Source organism: Heloderma suspectum, chromosome 6 (genome assembly GCF_057233095.1).
Source record: "Heloderma suspectum isolate Gila_16-S chromosome 6, 16-S_ref, whole genome shotgun sequence".
Classification (NCBI taxonomy): Eukaryota; Metazoa; Chordata; class Lepidosauria; order Squamata; family Helodermatidae; genus Heloderma; species Heloderma suspectum.
The window spans coordinates 38,065,678-38,084,719 of NC_139463.1; the positions used below are offsets into that span (position 1 = coordinate 38,065,678).

The 19,042-nt window shown below is 46.5% G+C and overlaps 1 protein-coding gene across 5 annotated transcripts in view; it reads right to left on the minus strand.

The window, feature by feature from the left end:
* The window catches only part of LOC146340649 (zinc metalloproteinase-disintegrin-like NaMP), a 108,119-nt gene that overhangs the window by 22,437 nt on the left and 66,640 nt on the right, over positions 1-19,042 (minus strand). For 4 of the 5 annotated variants that reach the window (XM_084803955.1, XM_084803956.1, XM_084803954.1 and 1 more), the window contains exons 15-18: positions 15,646-15,748; positions 12,850-13,006; positions 8,142-8,222; positions 2,975-3,053 (exon numbers count right to left, since the gene is read on the minus strand). In XM_084803955.1, the coding sequence (XP_084660081.1) occupies positions 2,975-3,053; positions 8,142-8,222; positions 12,850-13,006; positions 15,646-15,748 (420 nt within the window). Of the gene's footprint in view, positions 1-2,974; positions 3,054-5,307; positions 5,482-8,141; positions 8,223-12,849; positions 13,007-15,645; positions 15,749-19,042 lie in introns of those variants that run through there. The other variant, XM_084803958.1, reaches the window with a different exon arrangement.

The following is a 19,042-nucleotide window of genomic DNA, read 5'->3' on the forward strand; positions in this document are numbered from 1 at the left end:
GAATTCCTGTAACAACCACTGTTGTGTGGTGGTTAGAATGTTAGACTTAAATTAGGAAGATCTGGATTAAAATCCCTATGTACTGGATGACTTGGACCAGTCACCATCTTTCAACCTAACCTATCTCATAGGGTTGTCATGAGAATTGATGTAGCATAGTAATTAAGAGATTGGACTATGGGTTAGGAAGTCCATGGTTAGGAAGTCTCACCACTAGGCAAATCTGTCATTCTGAGGCCCAGTTCAGACAATCATCTGAACAGTGGATTAGATTATTGCAAATAAGATGTGGCAGCCCTCAGGCTCATGCACTCCCCCTCCCCTCTCCTCTGCCTTCAAACACAGGAGAAGATTCTGAGCACCTGCTCTCACTTCCGACTATGCCACAGTTTGTTGTTAGGTACAAACTCAGGGAACTGTGGTTTATTCTAAATCAAGCTTATTAACATACCAGTAGGGCTGCGCACTGCTTTGGCCTGAGGCCCGAACCCCGAGTCAAAGCGGGCTGTTTCGGGCCATTTCGAGCCCCTTCTAAGGTGAAACGCAGTGGGCACAGAGTGACCCGGAGTGGGTCAGGGGCTCTCCTAAGTGCTCGGTGCACTTCAGAGCTTCAGCACCCTGGCCCAGCCATGCCAGCGCCTCCAGCTCCTTCCCCGAGGTGACTCACAGGAGCGCCGCCTCCGTCACTGCTGTCGCCATCGTTGCCGCCGTCACCACCACTCCCGCCATTGCCGCCGCTGCCGTCGCCACTGCTGCCACTGCTATCGGCAGCCACCATCGCCAGCCCCTGAGCCCTGGACACGCACTGGCCCTTTTTGGTGGGAGTCTCCATTTTTAAAATAGCGACTCCCTGCAATGAGAGCTGGGGAATTCCAGGGCTTGGGAGCTGGTGGCAGTGTGCAGCGGCGATGATGGCGGCAGCAGCAGTGGCAGCAGCGATGGTGGCAGCAGCAGTGGTGGCAACAGCAACAGCAGTGACAACGGCGGAGGTGGCAGAGGAAAAGGAGGAGGAGGCAGCAGCCCAGATGGGGGTTTGCACGGGGCATTGGCGGGCCCGAAGCAGGATTTGGATGGCCGAATCCTGCTTTGGATTCTGGGCTGAGTCAGGTCGGGGGGGGGGGGCAAATCAGCCCAAACCAAATTGGGCCCACCTCCAAATCCGCAAAGTGGCTTCCGAGTCAGACTGCAAGGTCCCTGCACAGCCCTACAAACCAGGATATAGTTTGATCTTGATTTCTTGTATCTAAATACAGTTAGAGAAACCCACAGTTCCCTGACTTCATGCATAAGAAGGAAGTGTGCTTTAGTTCAAAGTGGAGGTGGAAGCTTTCACTCTTCTCTTGCAAGCAAAAGGAAGAGGAGAGAGCATGCATGAGCCCACACAATGCTCACTGCAGCTCATTTATGATCCTCTAAACCATGGACTGCCACCCGCAACAACGGGGTTATTAATACTGATCTACCTTACAAGTTTCTTTGTAAGGGTAACGACAAGAGAATGCACATGAAGTGCTTTGGATACACAAATGCCACGTATTATGATTTTGAGGATAAAGGCGTGTATGTGTGTTTGCAGGTGTGTGCAGGTGTGTCACTGGAGAATCCTGTATGTCACCCTCAGATCAGTGGAAGAAGGGTGAGATAAAATGTAAAAAAAGAAAAAGAAAAAAAAGAACCAAGAATGATAAAAGATCAGTCTTCCCCAGCCTCATGTCTGGCTGGGAATGATAGGAGATGCAGTCCAAACATACTGAAGACACTAAGCTGGGCAGGGCTGATTTTAGTAAAAACATGTTCAGCCGCCACTTCTGTTCTCTGTTCAAAGTGAGGCGTGCGCCATTCACTTCGGCGATGGGCCAGGGAGCCATGAAGTCACGTGCTATGACTTACAGCAGTGGAGGCTCGTGGCTCCAATTTCAGTGGGGCTCTGAATGCATTCTGGGTTTCCGTCAGAACCAGCCAGAACTCTAAAGGAGCTCTCCAAAGGGCTGAACCCCATCCTCAAAATGGGATCAGCACCTCCGCTGACTTACAGTACATACATCTTGTTATTGTTATTTAGTGTTATGATATTAGTTTTTATTGTACATTCCCCTGACATGAAGGGTGGTATATAAATGTTTAAATAATAAATAAATAAATAAATAAATAAATAAATGCGTCCTAAAATTCTTCCAATCCAGCCAGGAATTTAATGGCATGGCATCCCATTGCTGTGGGAGACCCATTCCCCAAATGACCTGTTTATTATTTCCATTCTTTCTTTCTTTTTTAAAGGCACTTTGGGGCAAGAGAGAGAAAGACAGAGCCAATTGACCAGGAGGAACACATGATCATGCAGAAAAACACTGTGTGTGTTCTGCACACTGTATGTGCTAGGGATGGGTAAGGAAAGCTAATCTTCAGCCACTGAAATCAGACTTAAAGGAAATACTCTGACTCTGCAGCAAAGGACAGCCACCCAAGATGTCAGCAGTGCATTGAGTTCTCCTCCCACAGCTCCAGTAATGTGCAGCACAACTTTTCCTACATTCTGATGTAATTAGCCCAGTGCTGCGGAGTGGTGAAAAGCACACTGCCCTGACTGGTTCTGAACAGAATGTTTGCAGCTTCAAACTCAACTCAGTTTTTTCTGTGGAGGAGATGGAGAATTGGTCACTGAAAGTGGGGTTGATTTTTTCAGAAGAGTTCATAGTGGGGCAGGTTTCTCACTTGTGGCAGGACAGAGGAGCAAGTGGTAAACCCTCCTCAGGACCCATTGAAAAAGCCCTCCCTAAAAATAGCCAAAATCTTCCTCCCCACCCACCACCCCACTGCTGCGATTAGCCACCTGCAGATGGGTTGGCTGATTTGGTTTAGGCATTTCGCTCTGTCCAGTTCCAAAAGGATCCATAATAAGCTGTGCCACTGCTGTATAGTATAGAAAGAAAGAGGAGAATGGGTCAGCAATGGATTCCTGCTTCCATTAACTCACATGTGTTTGCTGTGCGGTCATTGCAATTTGGTGGTGCCCATCCTTCTTCACACTGGCATTGCAGTTCATGGTCACAAACCTGACAGCAGAAACCTAGCATTAGTCTCCAGAATGCTCTCATGAAAATGAAGCAAAGAACATTTCTTTCTTTCTTTCTTTCTTCCTTCCTTCCTTCCTTCCTTCCTTTCTTTCTTGCTTTCTTTCTTTCCTGGAAGAATTTCTTCGATCCTGTCTTTTTCTCAGTGCTGATATATTGATTTTATTTTATTTATTTAATACATTTATATCCCGCCTTTTTCCTCCTTAAGGAACCCCAGGCGGAGTACATAATCCTTCTCCTCTCCATTTTATCCTCACAACAGAGACTCTGTGAGGTAGGTTGGGCTGAGAGTCTGTGACTGGCCCAAAATCACCCGGTGAGCTTCCATGGCTGAGTGGGGACAGAACCCAGATCTCCCGACTCCCAGTCCAACATTCTAGCCACTATATGAGGTGGCCATATAGCATAAACCATAAAACATTCATTTTAAAAAAATACAAAATTCTTTATCTACAAAGCCTCTGGCCTCCCCAAATAAGTGTTGCAGATCAAATGATCTAACAAACAATGGCCAATGAAACCACCATACAGCAGCCAACCCAAAGACATCTAAACAGCCATGAGTTCAGTGGTGTAGCTCCCATCTTGTAGTCTTTCAGACAAAATTATTCAAACAGGATTTTACTATCTAGTTCTGCTTCTGTTTTTAATTACTGTGACTGCTGCTTTTCATGATGGCTTTTAATTTAGTGGTTATTTAATGTTTATTATTGGAGGGTGGGGTTTTTTCCCCCTTTCCCTTCCCTCTTTTTATTTAAGCCCCTTTGTATACTTATTTGTAGAAGAGCAGAAAATAATAATAATAATAATAATACATTTATTTCCTGCCTTTTTTCCTCTTGCATGGAATTCAAGGCAGCTTACCATGTCCTCCTCCTCATCTCCATTTTATCCTAACAACAACCCCATGAGGTAGGGTAGGCTGAGAATCAGTGACTGGCCCAAAGTCACCCAGTGAGTTTCATGACCGAGTGGGGACTAGAACACAGATCTCCTGAGTCCCAGTCCAACGCTCTAGCCATTACACCACAATGGCTTGCTGTGGCCTAATTTAATAATAATAATAATAATAATAATAATAATAATAATAATAATAAATGAGAACCTCAACCAGTGAGCCCAAGTACATTTCCAGATACAACATCAGCGGGTTGCACATAGTTAATCCAGATTTACTCTAGTATAATAGCAGAACATGGCCTATTAGAAATCAACATTTATCTTGACAATCAGAACTTTACAGCCAGGGACTTCCGGTCAGAGCCAATGTCGCCCTTGCAACACCCCGCAGAGTCTCGGTGGGAGGCTATCTCAAACAGCTTTTTGAAAGGTTGAAAAACCTCTTTATTTCTCCCCTGGAATGAAAAGGGGAGTCAACACAGCATCTGGATTAAGTCTTGGTAAATTAGTCACTTTGGCTAAGCGGCAGGGGGGTTGGATTCCAAGATTACCCTCCCAGAGTTTAATCATCACCAAAAGTTCTTTTGAAACTCCTATTTAAATAGGAGAAATTACGGCTGACATGCTCCATTTAATTTATGGATTAAGAAATACCAACAACATCTGAGGAATGGTTTAAGAAATATTAACAATATTTGAGGATATCTGAAGACCTGCAAGATCTGTTTGAAGAGAAACATGGCTACAGCAAGGAGAAAAAAAGGAAGTGTATCTCCACCTACTCCCCCTGTACCTCCTTTGGCAAAGGTGCCGAGAACTGAAAATATAGGGGAGTTATTTACTCTGATAAAAACTTTGTCTTCACAATTAGCTGAACAGGCTAAAAGGCTGGATGTAATTCAAAATTCCATCACCACCCTGCAAGGGGCTGTGGATTTAAATTAACAATTCTTGGCAAAAAATGGAGGCAAAGGGTAATGAGCTGGAAGATAGGGTGGCTGCCAACGAAACTGCATCACAAGTTTTTAACGACTTGCTTGTCAGAATTTCTCAACTGGAGGCTTTTACTCGCAGAACCAATATACGTATATTTGGCATTAAGGATGTGCCTAGTGATGTAAATTCATCTACTTTTGTAGATAAACTTTTGCATGAGATACACCCTGTGCCATCTGATTATTTACTTGACATTGAGCAGGCATTCCGTGTGTCAAATGCCAAAGGGACTGCTTATAGGATTATAGTCCAATTTGCAAGAATCTCCACAAAAAATTATATCCTGTTTTTGGCAAGAGGGGGTGGAAATCTTTTTTGGAAACAAGATAAAGTTATGTTATTCCCGGATTACATTAAAGAAATCGCTGAGAAAAGAAGACAATTCATCAAGGCAAAAAATATGGCAAAACAAATGAACTTACAATATTACTTAAAATATCCTGCTACATTGTGCATTGTTTCTGAAGGTCAGATGAAGAAGTTCCCAAATCATGAAATGGTGGAGGCGTGGCTAAATGCAAAAATGAGTAAGATCTCTGTTACAGCCCCATGAACTGGAACCCATAAACAGCTTCTGTTAACTGGTTATGTCTAGTCTGAGTGACTCAGATTAGGCCAGAGTTAATTGCTTCTCTCTCTCTCTCTCTCTCTCTCTATATATATATATATATATATATCCGTCTGCTTTCTCTTATTTTTCTTTCTCCTTTTTTTTTTTTTAAATCCTTCTAGGGATGGCGGAGAATTCCGCCATAGATCTCAGTGAGGCATTCGGACCCCTGAAACCCATGACGGAACGGCCTCCCACCCCCCGCCACCCCGCGGAATCCCCCCAGGACGAAGCTTACCTGGGGTGGTGGTGGAGGTAGAGGCGGCTCTGGCAGCAGCTCCAGAGGCGGCTGCTTGTCTCTCAGCCAGCTGCTGCAGTCGCAAATGGTGGCCGTCGTAGTGGCTGCCTTTTGCATCCTTCCAGGCTGCTGTGATAGGCTACCTAAGTATTTATGTAGCCTATCACGGTAAAGGTAGCCACACAAATGGCATAGCGGCCGCCGTTTACGTGGCTGCCTTTACCATGATAGGCTACATAAATACTTACGTAGCCTATCACAGCAGCCTGGAAGGATGCAAATGGTGGCCACTACGACGGCCGCCATTTGCGGCCGCAGCAACCCAGCCGCAGCCGGAACTCCGGCTGCGGCTGGCCCCAGCCGGCGGCGCCATGGATCTGCCACGGAGCAGAGCCAGCTAGAGAGGATTCCGGAAGGAGGGACGGAATGCCTCCCCCCCAGCACGGATGCTCCAGCACGGAGCCAGGTAAGTGTTTCGTACATCCCTAAATCCTTCTTCTTTAAAATGGATATGACATACTGTACTTAAATATACTGTTTGAGGGTGCATAGAAACATGTACACTCATTTATATATCTATTATAAAATATATAACTGATAGGGATGTCACAGAATTCCACCATGGATCTCAGTGAGGCCGAATGCACTGAAATCCCCCGAAATTCATGGCGGAACAAAGCCCGCGTCCCCCAACCCATGAAAGGCACGCGAAATCGAGCACTTACCTGCTGCCATCCATGCTGACTTGCAAATGGCAGCCACCCTGCGGCCAGCATTCGCTTCTTCATCATAGCTGTGATAGGCTATGTAAATACTTACGTAGCCTATCACAGCTAATGCAGGGATGCCTTTTGCATCCCTGTGGAGGCCGTGATAGGCTACGTAAGTATTTACATAGCCTATCATGGCAAGCCAAAAAAAAAAGCGTATGCAAATGGCGGTGGCTACAGCGGCCGCCATTTGCGTTCCCTTTTTTTGGCTGTTTTAGCCTACGTAAATATTTACGTAAGCTATTACAGCAAAAAAAGGGGAACGCAAATAGCGTAGTGGGCGCTATTTGCGTTCCTTTTTTTTTCACCGTAATAGCTTATGTAAATATTTATGTAGGCTAAAATGGCAGGGGGGGAAGGAACGCAAATGGCACCCACTACGCTATTTGCGTTCCCCTTTTTTTCGCCGTAATAGCTTACGTAAATATTTACGTAAGCTAGAACAGAAAAAAAGGGAACACAAATGGCACCAGCCATAGCCGCCGCCTTTTGTGTACACTGTTTTGTTTTGTTTTTCCCTGCAGACTGCCCAGCGGCCGGATGTCCGGCTGCGGGCAGCCCTGGCTGGCAGCTCCGTGGAATTTCCACAGGCGGAGCCAGCCGGATTAGGATTTCGGGGGGAGGTGCAGAGTGCCTTCCCCCCACTGCGAATCACCCCATAGAAAAGGTAAGTGACTTTCGTACATCCCTAATTACTGATTGTTGTAAGGTTGTTTTTAACCTTTATTATTATATAACATTATAAAACTTATTAGCGATTTGTTATCATTATTTATCCTTTTAATTTCTCTCATTATTATTAGAAATCTCTAATAAATTTCATTATTTATCTTAATTTTTAATTTCTTCTTATTATTATTATTAATATTATTATTATTATTAGACTGGCTATATGGTCACTGGAAATGAACTGTAGGCCTGCTTCCTTGTTATAAGACTGATGACATGATAAGATTAATCGTGCTGTATTGAATTGCAATTTTATCAGTGTTATAGGTATAATTTTTAAGTGAATGGAATCTGAAGCCCATGTGTACTGAAGTTTAAATTTAATCCTTTTAAATAATTTTTTTCCTTCTCCTTTTCTCCATTTTTTCTCCTCCTTTCTGATATTGTTGTGTCCTCTTAAGAATATTGTATTGCTAGGAAACTCTAGCTACCGGTTAGGTTGTTGGTATTGTTTATTTCATTTATAAAGATTTTTTTTTAAGTATTAAAAAAAAAGAACTTTATAGCCAGAACTGGGAGACTGGCATCCACCCCAAGCTACAAAAGAAAATATTGGGTATGGGGAGAAATGCCCAATGGTAAGAAGAGGAAAGGAACCCAAGACTCTATCAGAGAAGTTGAGGAACAGAGAGTTGAGGCCTACTGAGTCGAGGAACAGGTCCTGGGAGAATACTGTGAGAAAACGGAGAAAAGATGGAGGTGTACATGCTTCACAGAGGACGGAAAGTTTTTTAGAGCCCTATATCTAAGCAGAATATTAATGAAGCACAGTAAAAAAAAAAAAAATGATGGGCATTATTAATCCCTTAATATATAACTCTTACAGCGTGTCCTTGGCATTTGTTGGAACAGTTGGTAGATCTATAGGCTCTCTCAATGTCAACACATTCTCCATTGTTGCAGACCTGGAAGGCAAATGCCAGAGGTGAGCAATAGGAAAGGACAGTAGATCTTCTAATTTTATTTTACAAAATTTCCTAAGACCAGGATGCTGTCTTGTATCTTGCTTACACTTAGGGATGTACAAAAGTCACTTACCTTTTGACGAAATGTGATTCGAGGTGGGGGGGAAGTGCCACGTCACTCCCCCCGAAATTCTGGCCGAGGGGGAGGTGCCCCATCCCTCCCCCCTGAAATTCTGGACGGGGGGAGGCGCCCCGTCCCTCCCACCGCGAATACTGGCCGGCCGGGTGTGCAAATGGTGGCGGCCATAGCCGCCGCCGTTTGCGTCCCTGCAGTCAGCCGTGATAAGCTACATAAATGTCTACATAGCCTATCATGGCTGAGTAAAAACAAAACTGCGTGTACGCAAATGGCGGTGCCCATGGGCACTGCCATTTGTGTTCCTTATTTTGGCACATCTAGTCTACGTAAATATTTACGTAGACTACGGTGAAAATAAGGGGAACGCAAATAGCGTAGTCGCTACACTATTTGCGTTCCCCTTATTTTCACTGTAGTCTACATAAATGTTTACGTAGACTAGACGTGCCAAAATAAGGAACGCAAATGGCAGTGCCCATGGGCGCCGCCATTTGCGTACGCGCGGTTTTTTGTTTTGTTTTTTACTCAGCCATGATAGGCTGCGTAAACATTTATGTAGCCTATCATGGTATTTTTTAAAAATTTAGCCGTGATAGGCTATGTAAATCTTTACATAGCCTATCACTTCTTTTTTTTTTTACTGGAAATGGCAGCGGTGGCAGCTGCCGAACCGCCGCCGAACCGCCGCAGGAGCCGCCACCGCAACCGCCAGGGAGATTCGCCCAAGGTAAGTCCCGTCCCGGGAGGGGCGGGGAGGCAGACCGTTTCGCCACCGATTTCGGGGGGCCGAATGCGCTGGCATTCAGCCTCCCCGAGATTTGTGGCTAAATTCTCTGACATCCCTACTTACACTCACAAAAAAGCAGGGGGTAATGCCTTAATCTTTAGGACTGCTTCTTCTATTACCTTCTGTCTATATCAAGTAGGGATGTCAGAGATTTCTCCATGAATCTCAGGGAGGCCGAATGCCAGCGCATTCGGCCCCCCAAAATTGGTGGAGAAACGGTCTGCCCCCCCGGGATGGGACTTACCTTGCTCGAATGTCCCTGGCTGCGGTGGCGGCGGTGGCGGTACGGCGGCGGTGGCAGCAGCCGGTCTTCCAACCGGCTGCCGCCGCTGCCATTTCCAAGTAAAACAAACAAACAAACGTAATAGGCTACGTGAAGATTTACGTAGCCTAACACGGCTAGATTTTTAAAAAACACCGTGATAGGCTACGTAAATGTCTACATAGCCTATCATGGCTGAGTTTGAAAGGAAAAAAAAATAGCGTTGCCCTTATTTTCACCGTAGTCTATGTAAATGTTTACGTAGACTACACATGCCGAAATAAGGAACACAAATGGCGGCGCCCATGGGCACCGCCATTTGCGTACACACTTTTTTTTTTTTTTTGAAGTCAGCCGTGATAGTCTACGTAAACATTTATGTAGCCTATCACGGCTGACTGCAGGGACGCAAACGGCGGTGGCCACAGCTGCCGCCATTTGCATCCTGGCAGGAGATGGGGTTTCGCGGCCAGAGGGATGGGGCGCCTCCCCCCCGGCCAGAATTTCAGCGGGGAGGGACGGGACACCTCCCCCCCGGCCAGAATTTCAGCGGGGAGGGACGGGACACCTCCCCCCCGGCCAGAATTTCAGCGGGGAGGGACGGGACACCTCCCCCCCGGCCAGAATTTCAGCGGAGAGGGACGGGGCGCCTCCCCCCCGGCCAGAATTTCAGCGGGGAGGGACGGGACACCTCCCCCCCGGCCAGAATTTCAGTGGGGAGGGACGGGACACCTCCCCCCCGGCCAGAATTTCAGCGGGGAGGGACGGGACACCTCCCCCCCGGCCAGACGTTCAGCAGGGAGGGACGGGGCGCCTTTCCCCCCGGCCAGAATTTCGGGGGGAGGGACGGAGCACCTCCCCACCACCGCGAAGCAAGCTTCGGGATCAGGTAAGTGACTTTCGTCCATCCCTAAATTATCAAGGCCACCTTGTAGCCCATGGGTCACAATCACCCCACACCTTGATTTCCCTAGCCCTCTCCCACCTTCCCTGAGAGAGGTGCCTACGAGGTAAGAAGTAGCCTTGCAGCTCCCACGCTAGTAGAAAGTGTGAGGGTATGGGAGGGAGAAATGTGAGTGCTCTGGAGAAGCTGCATACTCATCAAAGCTGGGGATGCATAAGAAATTTGCTCAATACGGTTTTGATCAGAATTCGCCCAGTTTGCACCTTCTGTACCCAAGATGGGCTTGGATGCAATCTGTGGTCGAAATCTGAACATTTCCAAGCTTCCGATGTCATTCGCAGACCCCCAAAATGCATTTGGCAGTATGCACACTTTTGAAAAAATGCACATGAAAATGCACGTGTACTTTTGAAAAATGCACACAAATATGCTTTAACCAATGGAAGCAGAATGCATGCATTTCAAAGATGCACACAATTGATGCATACATTTGGAAAATACGTATGAAAACGTACATATATTTTCGTGCAAAAAAGAAAAAACAACTGAAGTTCACAATATGATATGGGCTCAAGTCAGGACGATCTTTGAGATGGAATTCAGAGAATTTTGGTCAGCTCAAGTTTTGCTGATTCTCACATCCTTTTGCTGATTCTCACATCCACTGATTCTCTAACCTTATATAAGGCAGACTTCTATGTTCCTTATTCCCAAACAAAAGGGCATTATTTTCTTGAGCATGTGAGACTAGATTCTCCCCATCCATGCTGGATGGCGAAAGGGGTAGAATCATGGCTAATAGAGATACAACCCCAGGCAGCTTGACCAAGGGAAGTCTGCCCCTACTAGGGATGTACGAAAGTCACTTACCTTTTCGCAGCTTGGATTCGCAGTGCGGGGGAGGCACTCCATCCCTCCCCCTGGAATCCTCCCTGGGCCAGCTCCGCTCCTCAGCAGCTCCACGGAGCCACCGGCCAGGGCCGTCCGCAGCCGGAGTTCCGGCCGTGGACGGGCTGCTGTGGACGCAAATGGCGGCCGCCGTAGCCACTGCCATTTGCATCCTGCGAAGCTGCCATGATAGGCTACATAACTATCTATGTAGCCCATCACAGCAAGCCAAAAAAAAAACAGCTTACGCAAATGGCGTGCGTTCCCTATTTTTAGCCATTTTAGCCTACGTAAATATTTACGTAGGCTATTACAGCGGGGAAAAAAGGGGAACACAAATAGCGTAGTGGGCGCCATTTGCATTCCTTTGTTTTTTCGCCGTTTTAGCCTACGTAAACATTTATGTAGGCTATTACGGCGGGGAAAAAAGGAACGCAAATAGCGCCCACTACACTATTTGCGTTCCCCTTTTTTTCACCGTAATATCCTACGTAAATATTTATGTAGGCTAAAACAGCTAAAAATAGGGAACGTAAATGGCGGCCGCCGTAGCCGCCGCCATTTGCATACGCTATTGTTGTTTTTTTGGCTTGCCATGATAGGCTACGTAAATACTTATGTAGCTTATCACGGCCTCCGCAGGGATGCAAAAGGCATCCCTGCATCAGCCGTGATAGGCTATGTAAGTATTTATGTAGCCTATCATGGCTATGATGAAGAAGTGAATGGTGGCCGCAGGGCGGCCAACATTCACAGGTCAGCGCGGACATCAGCAGGTAAGTGCTCCGTTTCACACACCTTTCGTGGGTTGGGGGGTGCGGGGGCTTCGTTCCACCATGGATTTTGGGGGGCTGAATGCACTGGCATTTGGCCTCACCGAGATCCGAGGCGGAATTCTCTGACATCCCTAGCCCCTACGGGTTCAAGATTGGAATCCTCTTTGGACTATCTCAGACTTCTGAGCCCTTTAAGATTGTAAGCAGCATGTCAGTTTCACTCTTAAGGAAGCCTCAGAAAACCTGACCTTTCAAATATCCCAGCTGCAGCATTCAGGATATTATCCTGCAGACATCTGAAGTACATGAACATAGCTCAAAAGCAGGCCAAATTGTGTAGGGCAGATTGGCAGCATGACTGGCACATGAAACCAACACCACAGATGCAGCTCCAATGCAAGAGCATTACAGAAACTGTGTGCTTCAGAAACTAGGATTGGGTGAACAAGTGATTTCCACGATTGCTGAGATTCTCCGAATGCTATCTTGAAGCTCAGTGTGCCTCATTTCCCATGTCTGATTCAGCTCTTGTTTTCATTTTGTTTGAATGGAGAAAGCATGCATTTCGAGTGGGGAAAATGCACATTTTTAAAAAGCGAACACATACACACCTCATTACGTATGTATTTTTAAGTGTGCTTTTTTTAAAAATGCAAACCCAAGTTCAGGAATTTGCAAGCATTTTCAGAGAACATATGCTTCTGCTTGCAGTAGCATATAAGACCACCATTTGTATACATTTGCATACAGTGTTGCCAACAGGAGATGGTTGCATAATTTGCACACATAAACAAAATTCGCATACATCCCTATCAGAAACTCCCCCACCGATCACACCTATGACTCAGACCTTACAGAATAAGTCACTAACCATGCCTTCTCCACATTTTGTTCCAGCACCAACCATTCCACCATCTTCTTGGCCGTTGCTTGGAAAACTTCCTTTACAATTATCAAATGACACCTTGTTTCCAGTTGAAGGCAGCCTTGAACCACCAGTACAATACAACTTGCCACACTTTAGATCTCTGGAAAGGAAACAGCCAGTTATCAGTCATTCCTCTTCCTCCTCCCCCCGCTTCTTCTTCTCCAAGAACAGGCTAATAAAAGAATTCTAATGTTCCCAGTCACTTGCAATTATCACTCATTCATTGAAATAACCTCTATTTCTAGTCTGAAAGAATACTCAAATAGCCAAGGGTGAGAATTTCATCTCAGTTTGGGGCAAAAAGAACTTGAGATTCAAAAGTGGGAGAAACCAGAACTGACACAGATTCATACATCCAGGCCAAGGGCTTTGAGCACTTTTTGCTTAAGCATCTGGCTTTGATCCATGCATATTCAACCATGTTAGTGCTGAATTAAGGTTGTCACCTCTTTATTCTGAGAGGCTCAGCACTGGCAGGTACATCACAATCTTCTCCATGCTGAGAATAGCTGCACCCATTGAATTTCACTGGTTCTGATGGGTGAGGATTTCATTTCAGTTTGGGTTTGATAAGATTTTTTCCAAAATTCACATCGGTCTTCATATTCAGGAGAGAAAGAACTTGAGATTTTAAGAAATCAAATGTGGGAGAAAATGAAATGGACAGATTTGCCCATCCCTATATTTGAATGGAAATAATTTCCCCGCCCACACCATCTGCATTATCCCTGCTTTCAACGGGGTGTGGGCATGTGTGTGTGTGTGTGTGTGTGTGTGTGAGAGAGAGAGAGAGAGAGAGAGAGAGAGAGGAGTGGAGATGCATGAGAATTTCATTTTTCCTTGCAAAACTTGCAAGCATATCCTGTCTGAAGCTCTGAACACGAGTACGGGCATGTGTTCGACGGAAACATTCGAAAGTTGTTGAACATATGCTCGTGTTTGTCTTGTTCCTGATTCCCAGTCTGATTTGCACAAATTCCCTGATTCATGCACATTTCCTCCATAGACAGAATCAGCCCTGCTTTAGTCTGTTTTAGTGTATGCTGGAATTTCCACACATTACGAACTCTGCACAAATTTGTGCAGAGCAAGCAACGATCATGAACATGAGCGGAAATAGGGCACGAGACAAGCAGAAAGCATCCTGGCAACCTCGAAGGTGACTCATTTGCTCATCCCTATGAGAAAGAACTAGGGATGGCGGAGAATCCCACCACGAAATCCAGTGAAGCCGGATTCTTTAGAATCTGCCCCCCCCCAAGAATCCGTGGCGGAATGGCCTCCTGCCCTCCTGCCCCCCCCCACGGAATCCCCCAGGACAGAACTGGACCGTGATAGGTTACGTAAGAATTTGTGTAGCCTATCACGGCTAACATCAAAAAAAAGTACGCAGCATACGCAAATGGTGGCGGCTACGGTGGCTGCCATTTGCATTCCCTATTTTTCGTCGACTTATCTTACATAAATATTTACGTAAGATAAAATGGCGAAAAAAAAGGGGAACGCAAATAGCATAGTGGACGCTATTTGCGTTCCTTTATTTTTCGCCGTTCTGGCCTACGCAAATATTTACATAGGCTAGAACGGCGAAAAATAAAGGAACGCAAATAGCGTCCACTACGCTATTTGCGTTCCCCTTTTTTTTCACTGTTTTATCTTATGTAAATATTAACATAAGTCAGCGAAAAATAGGGAACGCAAATGGCGGCGGCCGTAGCCGCCACCATTTGTGTTCGCTGCGTGTTTTGTTTTGTTTTTTGACGTTAGCCGTGATAGGCTATGTAAATTCTTACATAGCCTATCATGGCTGTCTAGCTGGATGCAAATTTGCGTCCGCACCAGGCCGTCCGCGGCCAGAGCGGAGCCGGCCGTCGAGGATTCCGGGGGAGGGGAGGACTGGATCACCTCCCCCCCCCGTTGAGGATTCTGCGGGGAGGGACGGAGCACAGGTAAGTGAGTTTCGTACATCCCTAGGAACAAAACTGGAGCAGGAGGCCCATCTGATGTGGGCTGTGCTTCCCAGCCCAATTCTCCTCACAGGTATCAAGCCATGACATTTGACTTTTCCAACTCCTCTACTCTCATGACATTCCTATTTATTATATTTACATCCCATCTTTCTTCAATTATGGGACCCAAGATGTCATACGTGGGGTTCCCAAGCAATCAATGATCCAGGAACTGCCCGAACTGAGATCTGCTTAACTTTGTTTGTTTGTTTGTTTGTTTAATTTCTGTACCACCCAATAGCTGAAGCTGTCTGCATGGTTCACACAAATTAAAACCATATAGTGCAACATAGAACAATATAAGATATAAAAGCTTAAAACTGCCGTATAAAAGTACAACCAGAATAAAAGTAGCAGCAATGCAGAGATTTAAAATACAGATTTAAAAGCTCAGAGCTAAAAGACTAGAATGCTAAAATGCTGGGAAAATAAAAAAAGGTCTTCACCTGGCACCAAATGGAGTACAACATAGGTGCCAGGTGCACCTCTTAAAGGAGTTCATTCTGCAGCCAGGGTGCCACAGCAGAAAAGGCCCTCTTCCTGGTAGCCACCCGCCTCACTTCCTTTGGCAGGGCTCCTGAGAAGTACCCCTGAAAATGATCTTAGGGTCCAGGCAGGTGCATATGCTTTAACAAGGAGGCTGAAATGTATGCCCTCAGACCATGCTGTGGGACATTCTCTTTCTTGAGAATTGCACAAATCCTAGCAGTAAAGATTTTGTATTGCTTACTTTTTTCCACATGGGAGATATGAGCCATTAGCCTTCTTGCAATGGCCATAATAAACACCGTTCCGGTTGATAGCAAAACAGGAATCTGCACCCACTGTTGTAGCTGCAGAGAAAAAAGCAATAATATAAATTAATTAGTGGGGGGGGAGGGAGAGGGAGAGGGAGGGGGAGGGGGAGAGAGAGAGAGAGAAAAAACTGGTTTAAGATTATTCAGAACAGCTATAAATCATAGTTTAGGGTGCAATCCTATCAAGATAGACGTCAGCTTCTGAACTCGGAGGCTGACGCCTATCAAATGCAGGGCAGCTTGAGCACAGAGGGAATCCTCTCCTCTGTGCTCCAGCCACCCTGCATTTGTGGCTAGATGCACTGTCTAGCTGGCTGTCTAGCTGCAGCTTCAGGGAAGGGGAAGGAAGGGACCCAGAGACCTGATGGGAAGCTGTTTAAACTGGCTTCCTCAATCTCCACCCTTCCTCTCCCCTGGACCACCCCCTTTTTGCCCTCTCCACACTCCGTTTACAAGGATGGAGATGGCGGTAGTGTGGTAAGAACCACACCAGCTATGAGGGGATGAGGAAGGGGTCAGGGAGCACAGTTCCTAGAAATCGAAAAATCCTGTGGCCATCTCTAGGGATGGATGAAAGTCACTTACCTGATCCCGAAGCTCGCCGCCGAAGTTCTGGCCGGGGGAGAGGTACCCAATCCCTCCTCGCCTAAATTCTGGCCGGGGGGGAGCTCCCCGCCTCCCTGGCCATGAAAGTTCTTCTCCTGCCAGGACACAAATGGCAGCAGCTGTAGCCGCCGCCGTTTGCATCCCTGGCCTGCAGTCAGCCGTGATAGGCTACGTAAATCTTTATGTAGCCTATCACGGCTGACTTGGGGGGGGGAAGTGCGTACGCAAATGGTGGCGCCCATGGGAGCGTTCCTTATTTTGGCATGGGTAGTCACGTAAATATTTACGTAGACTACGGCGAAAATAAGGGCAACGCAAATAGCGTACACGCTTTTTTGCGTACGCATTTTTTTTCTTCCAAAGTCAGCCATGATAGGCTACGTAAAGATTTATGTAGCGTATCACAGTGTTTTTTGAAAATCTAGCCGTGATAGGCTATGTAAATCTTTACGTAGCCTATCACGTTTGTTGTTGTTGTTTATTTACTTGGAAATGGCAGCGGCAGCAGCCGGTCAGAAGACCGGCCACCGCCACCGCCGCCACCGGCATGCCGCTGCTGGCATGCCGCTGCCGAAACACCGCTGGGAGCCGCCGCCGCCGCCAGGGACATTTGCCGAAGGTAAGTCCCATCCCGGGGCGGGCGGGGGGGCAGACCATTTCTCCACCAATTTTGGCCTCCCAGAGATTCGTGGATAAATTCTCCAACATCCCTAATCTAGACAGTGTCTAGTGGCCATAAGATTGCCCTCTTAATTAATATTAGTTTACTAATATGAGTATTTGTAACAATTATGTGTGTAGTCTGAACTATGCAGGGTGGATTTCAATACATATATCACAGAGCATCATAACCAAGCTGTATTTTTACTGCCAGAGAAGGAGAGAGGTGTCTGTGAGATTTTTTCTGGCTCAGTTACTGTAATAACTTGCTTGGGCTTGGGTACTTTTAGGGATGTTGGAGGAATCCATCCAGGGGATGGAGCTCACTGAGCTTTCATCAGTTCGGCTCCTTGGACTTAGGCTTACTTCCCCATGAACTGGCCCAAGTCAAGCTGCATAAAGTTGGGCCAGCTCATGGATTTTCCTGGTTTTTATTGTGAGTAGAAAGTTGTGTAAATTATGGCTGGAATTTGCACAAATTATGCAAAATGCAGCTGCAATTTGCACAAGTTTCTATTTATGAAAAAAAAAACTGCTGAAAAGGTTCCCATATTTTGGGGAAAGCTTGTAGCTTCGCTTATAAATTCAAAACGAGCTGCGTGGGAAGTGAGAAGTGAGAATCCATCAGGCCCCAAAAGGGCCAGATTTGCAAACAATGGACATCCCTAGGTAGTATTAGGGATGTACGAAAGTGACTTACCTTTCCGTGGATTATGTTGATGGTTGGGGGGAGGCATTCCGTCCCTCCCCCCGGAATCCTGGCCAGGGGGGGAGGCGCTCCATTCCTCCCCCCCAGAATCCTGGCCGGTCGGCTGTGCTCCACAGCGATTCTGTTGGCTCCTCCAACAGCCGGACATCCAGCCGCTGGCTAGCAGGGACGCAAATGGCGGCAGCTGTAGCCACCGCTGTTTGTGTCCCTGCAGTTAGCCATGATAGGCTACGTAAATGTTTACATAGCCCATCACAGCTGATTTAAAAAAAAAAAAACACGCGCGTACGCAAATGGTGGCAGCCATGGCCGCCGCCATTTGCGTTCTTCATTTTGGCACATCTTAGTCTACGTAAACATTTACGTAGACTAAGACGGCGAAAATAAGGGAAACGCAAATAGCATAGCGTCTACGCTATTTGCATTCCCCTTATTTTCGCTGTCTTCGTCTATGTAAATGTTTACATAGACTAAGATGTGCCAAAATAAGGAACACAAATGGCGGCGGCCATGGCCGCCACCATTTGCGTACGCGCATGTTTTTTGTTTTTTGTTTTAAGTCAGCCGTGATAGGCTACGTAAAGATTTACGTACCCTATCACAGTGTTTTTTTAAAATCTAGCCATGATAGGCTACGTAAATCTTTACGTAGCCTATCACTTTTTTTGTTTTTGTGGTTTTTTTAACCTGGAAATGGTGGTAGCGGCAGCCAGTTGGAAGACCGGCTGCCGCAGCTGCCGCCACCGCCAAACCACCGCCGGAGCCGCCGCCGGAGCCACCACCACCAGGACGATCCGCCCAAGGTAAGTCTCGTCCCAGGGGGGTGGGGGGGGCGGGCCATTCCACCACCGATTTTGGGGGGCCGAATGCACTAGTATTCAGCCTCCCCAAGATCCGTGGCGGAACTTTCGTACATCCCTAGGTAGTATGCATGTTCACTTAGTACCTTGGAAACACCACTTGCTGATCTGTCCCAGGCATAAAAATGTCTCAAGCTGGACCTGTCTACTCCACCTATAATACTGGCTTGTTCTACAATGTCTTCTCTTCCGTTGAATTCAAGGCCCAAATGATGGTTGGTTTTTTTGGTTAAAGAGATATGTGAAAACCTTAACTCTCCTATAATACATTTAGAACCACTTAGCTGCACGGTGAAAAATAGCTCCAGGTTTTTTCAGCCTGTGACTCCCATCATTTGTGGCCATTGGCCATGCTGGTTAGAGCTGTTGGGAGTTGCAGTTCAAAACATCAGGAGGGACACTAGTTGGAGAAGGCTGCTGTAGAGACTCCAGGGAGGGAGCTAAACCTTGAGGAAATACAACTCTACCTTCTCACTTGGGAGAACTCTACCAAGG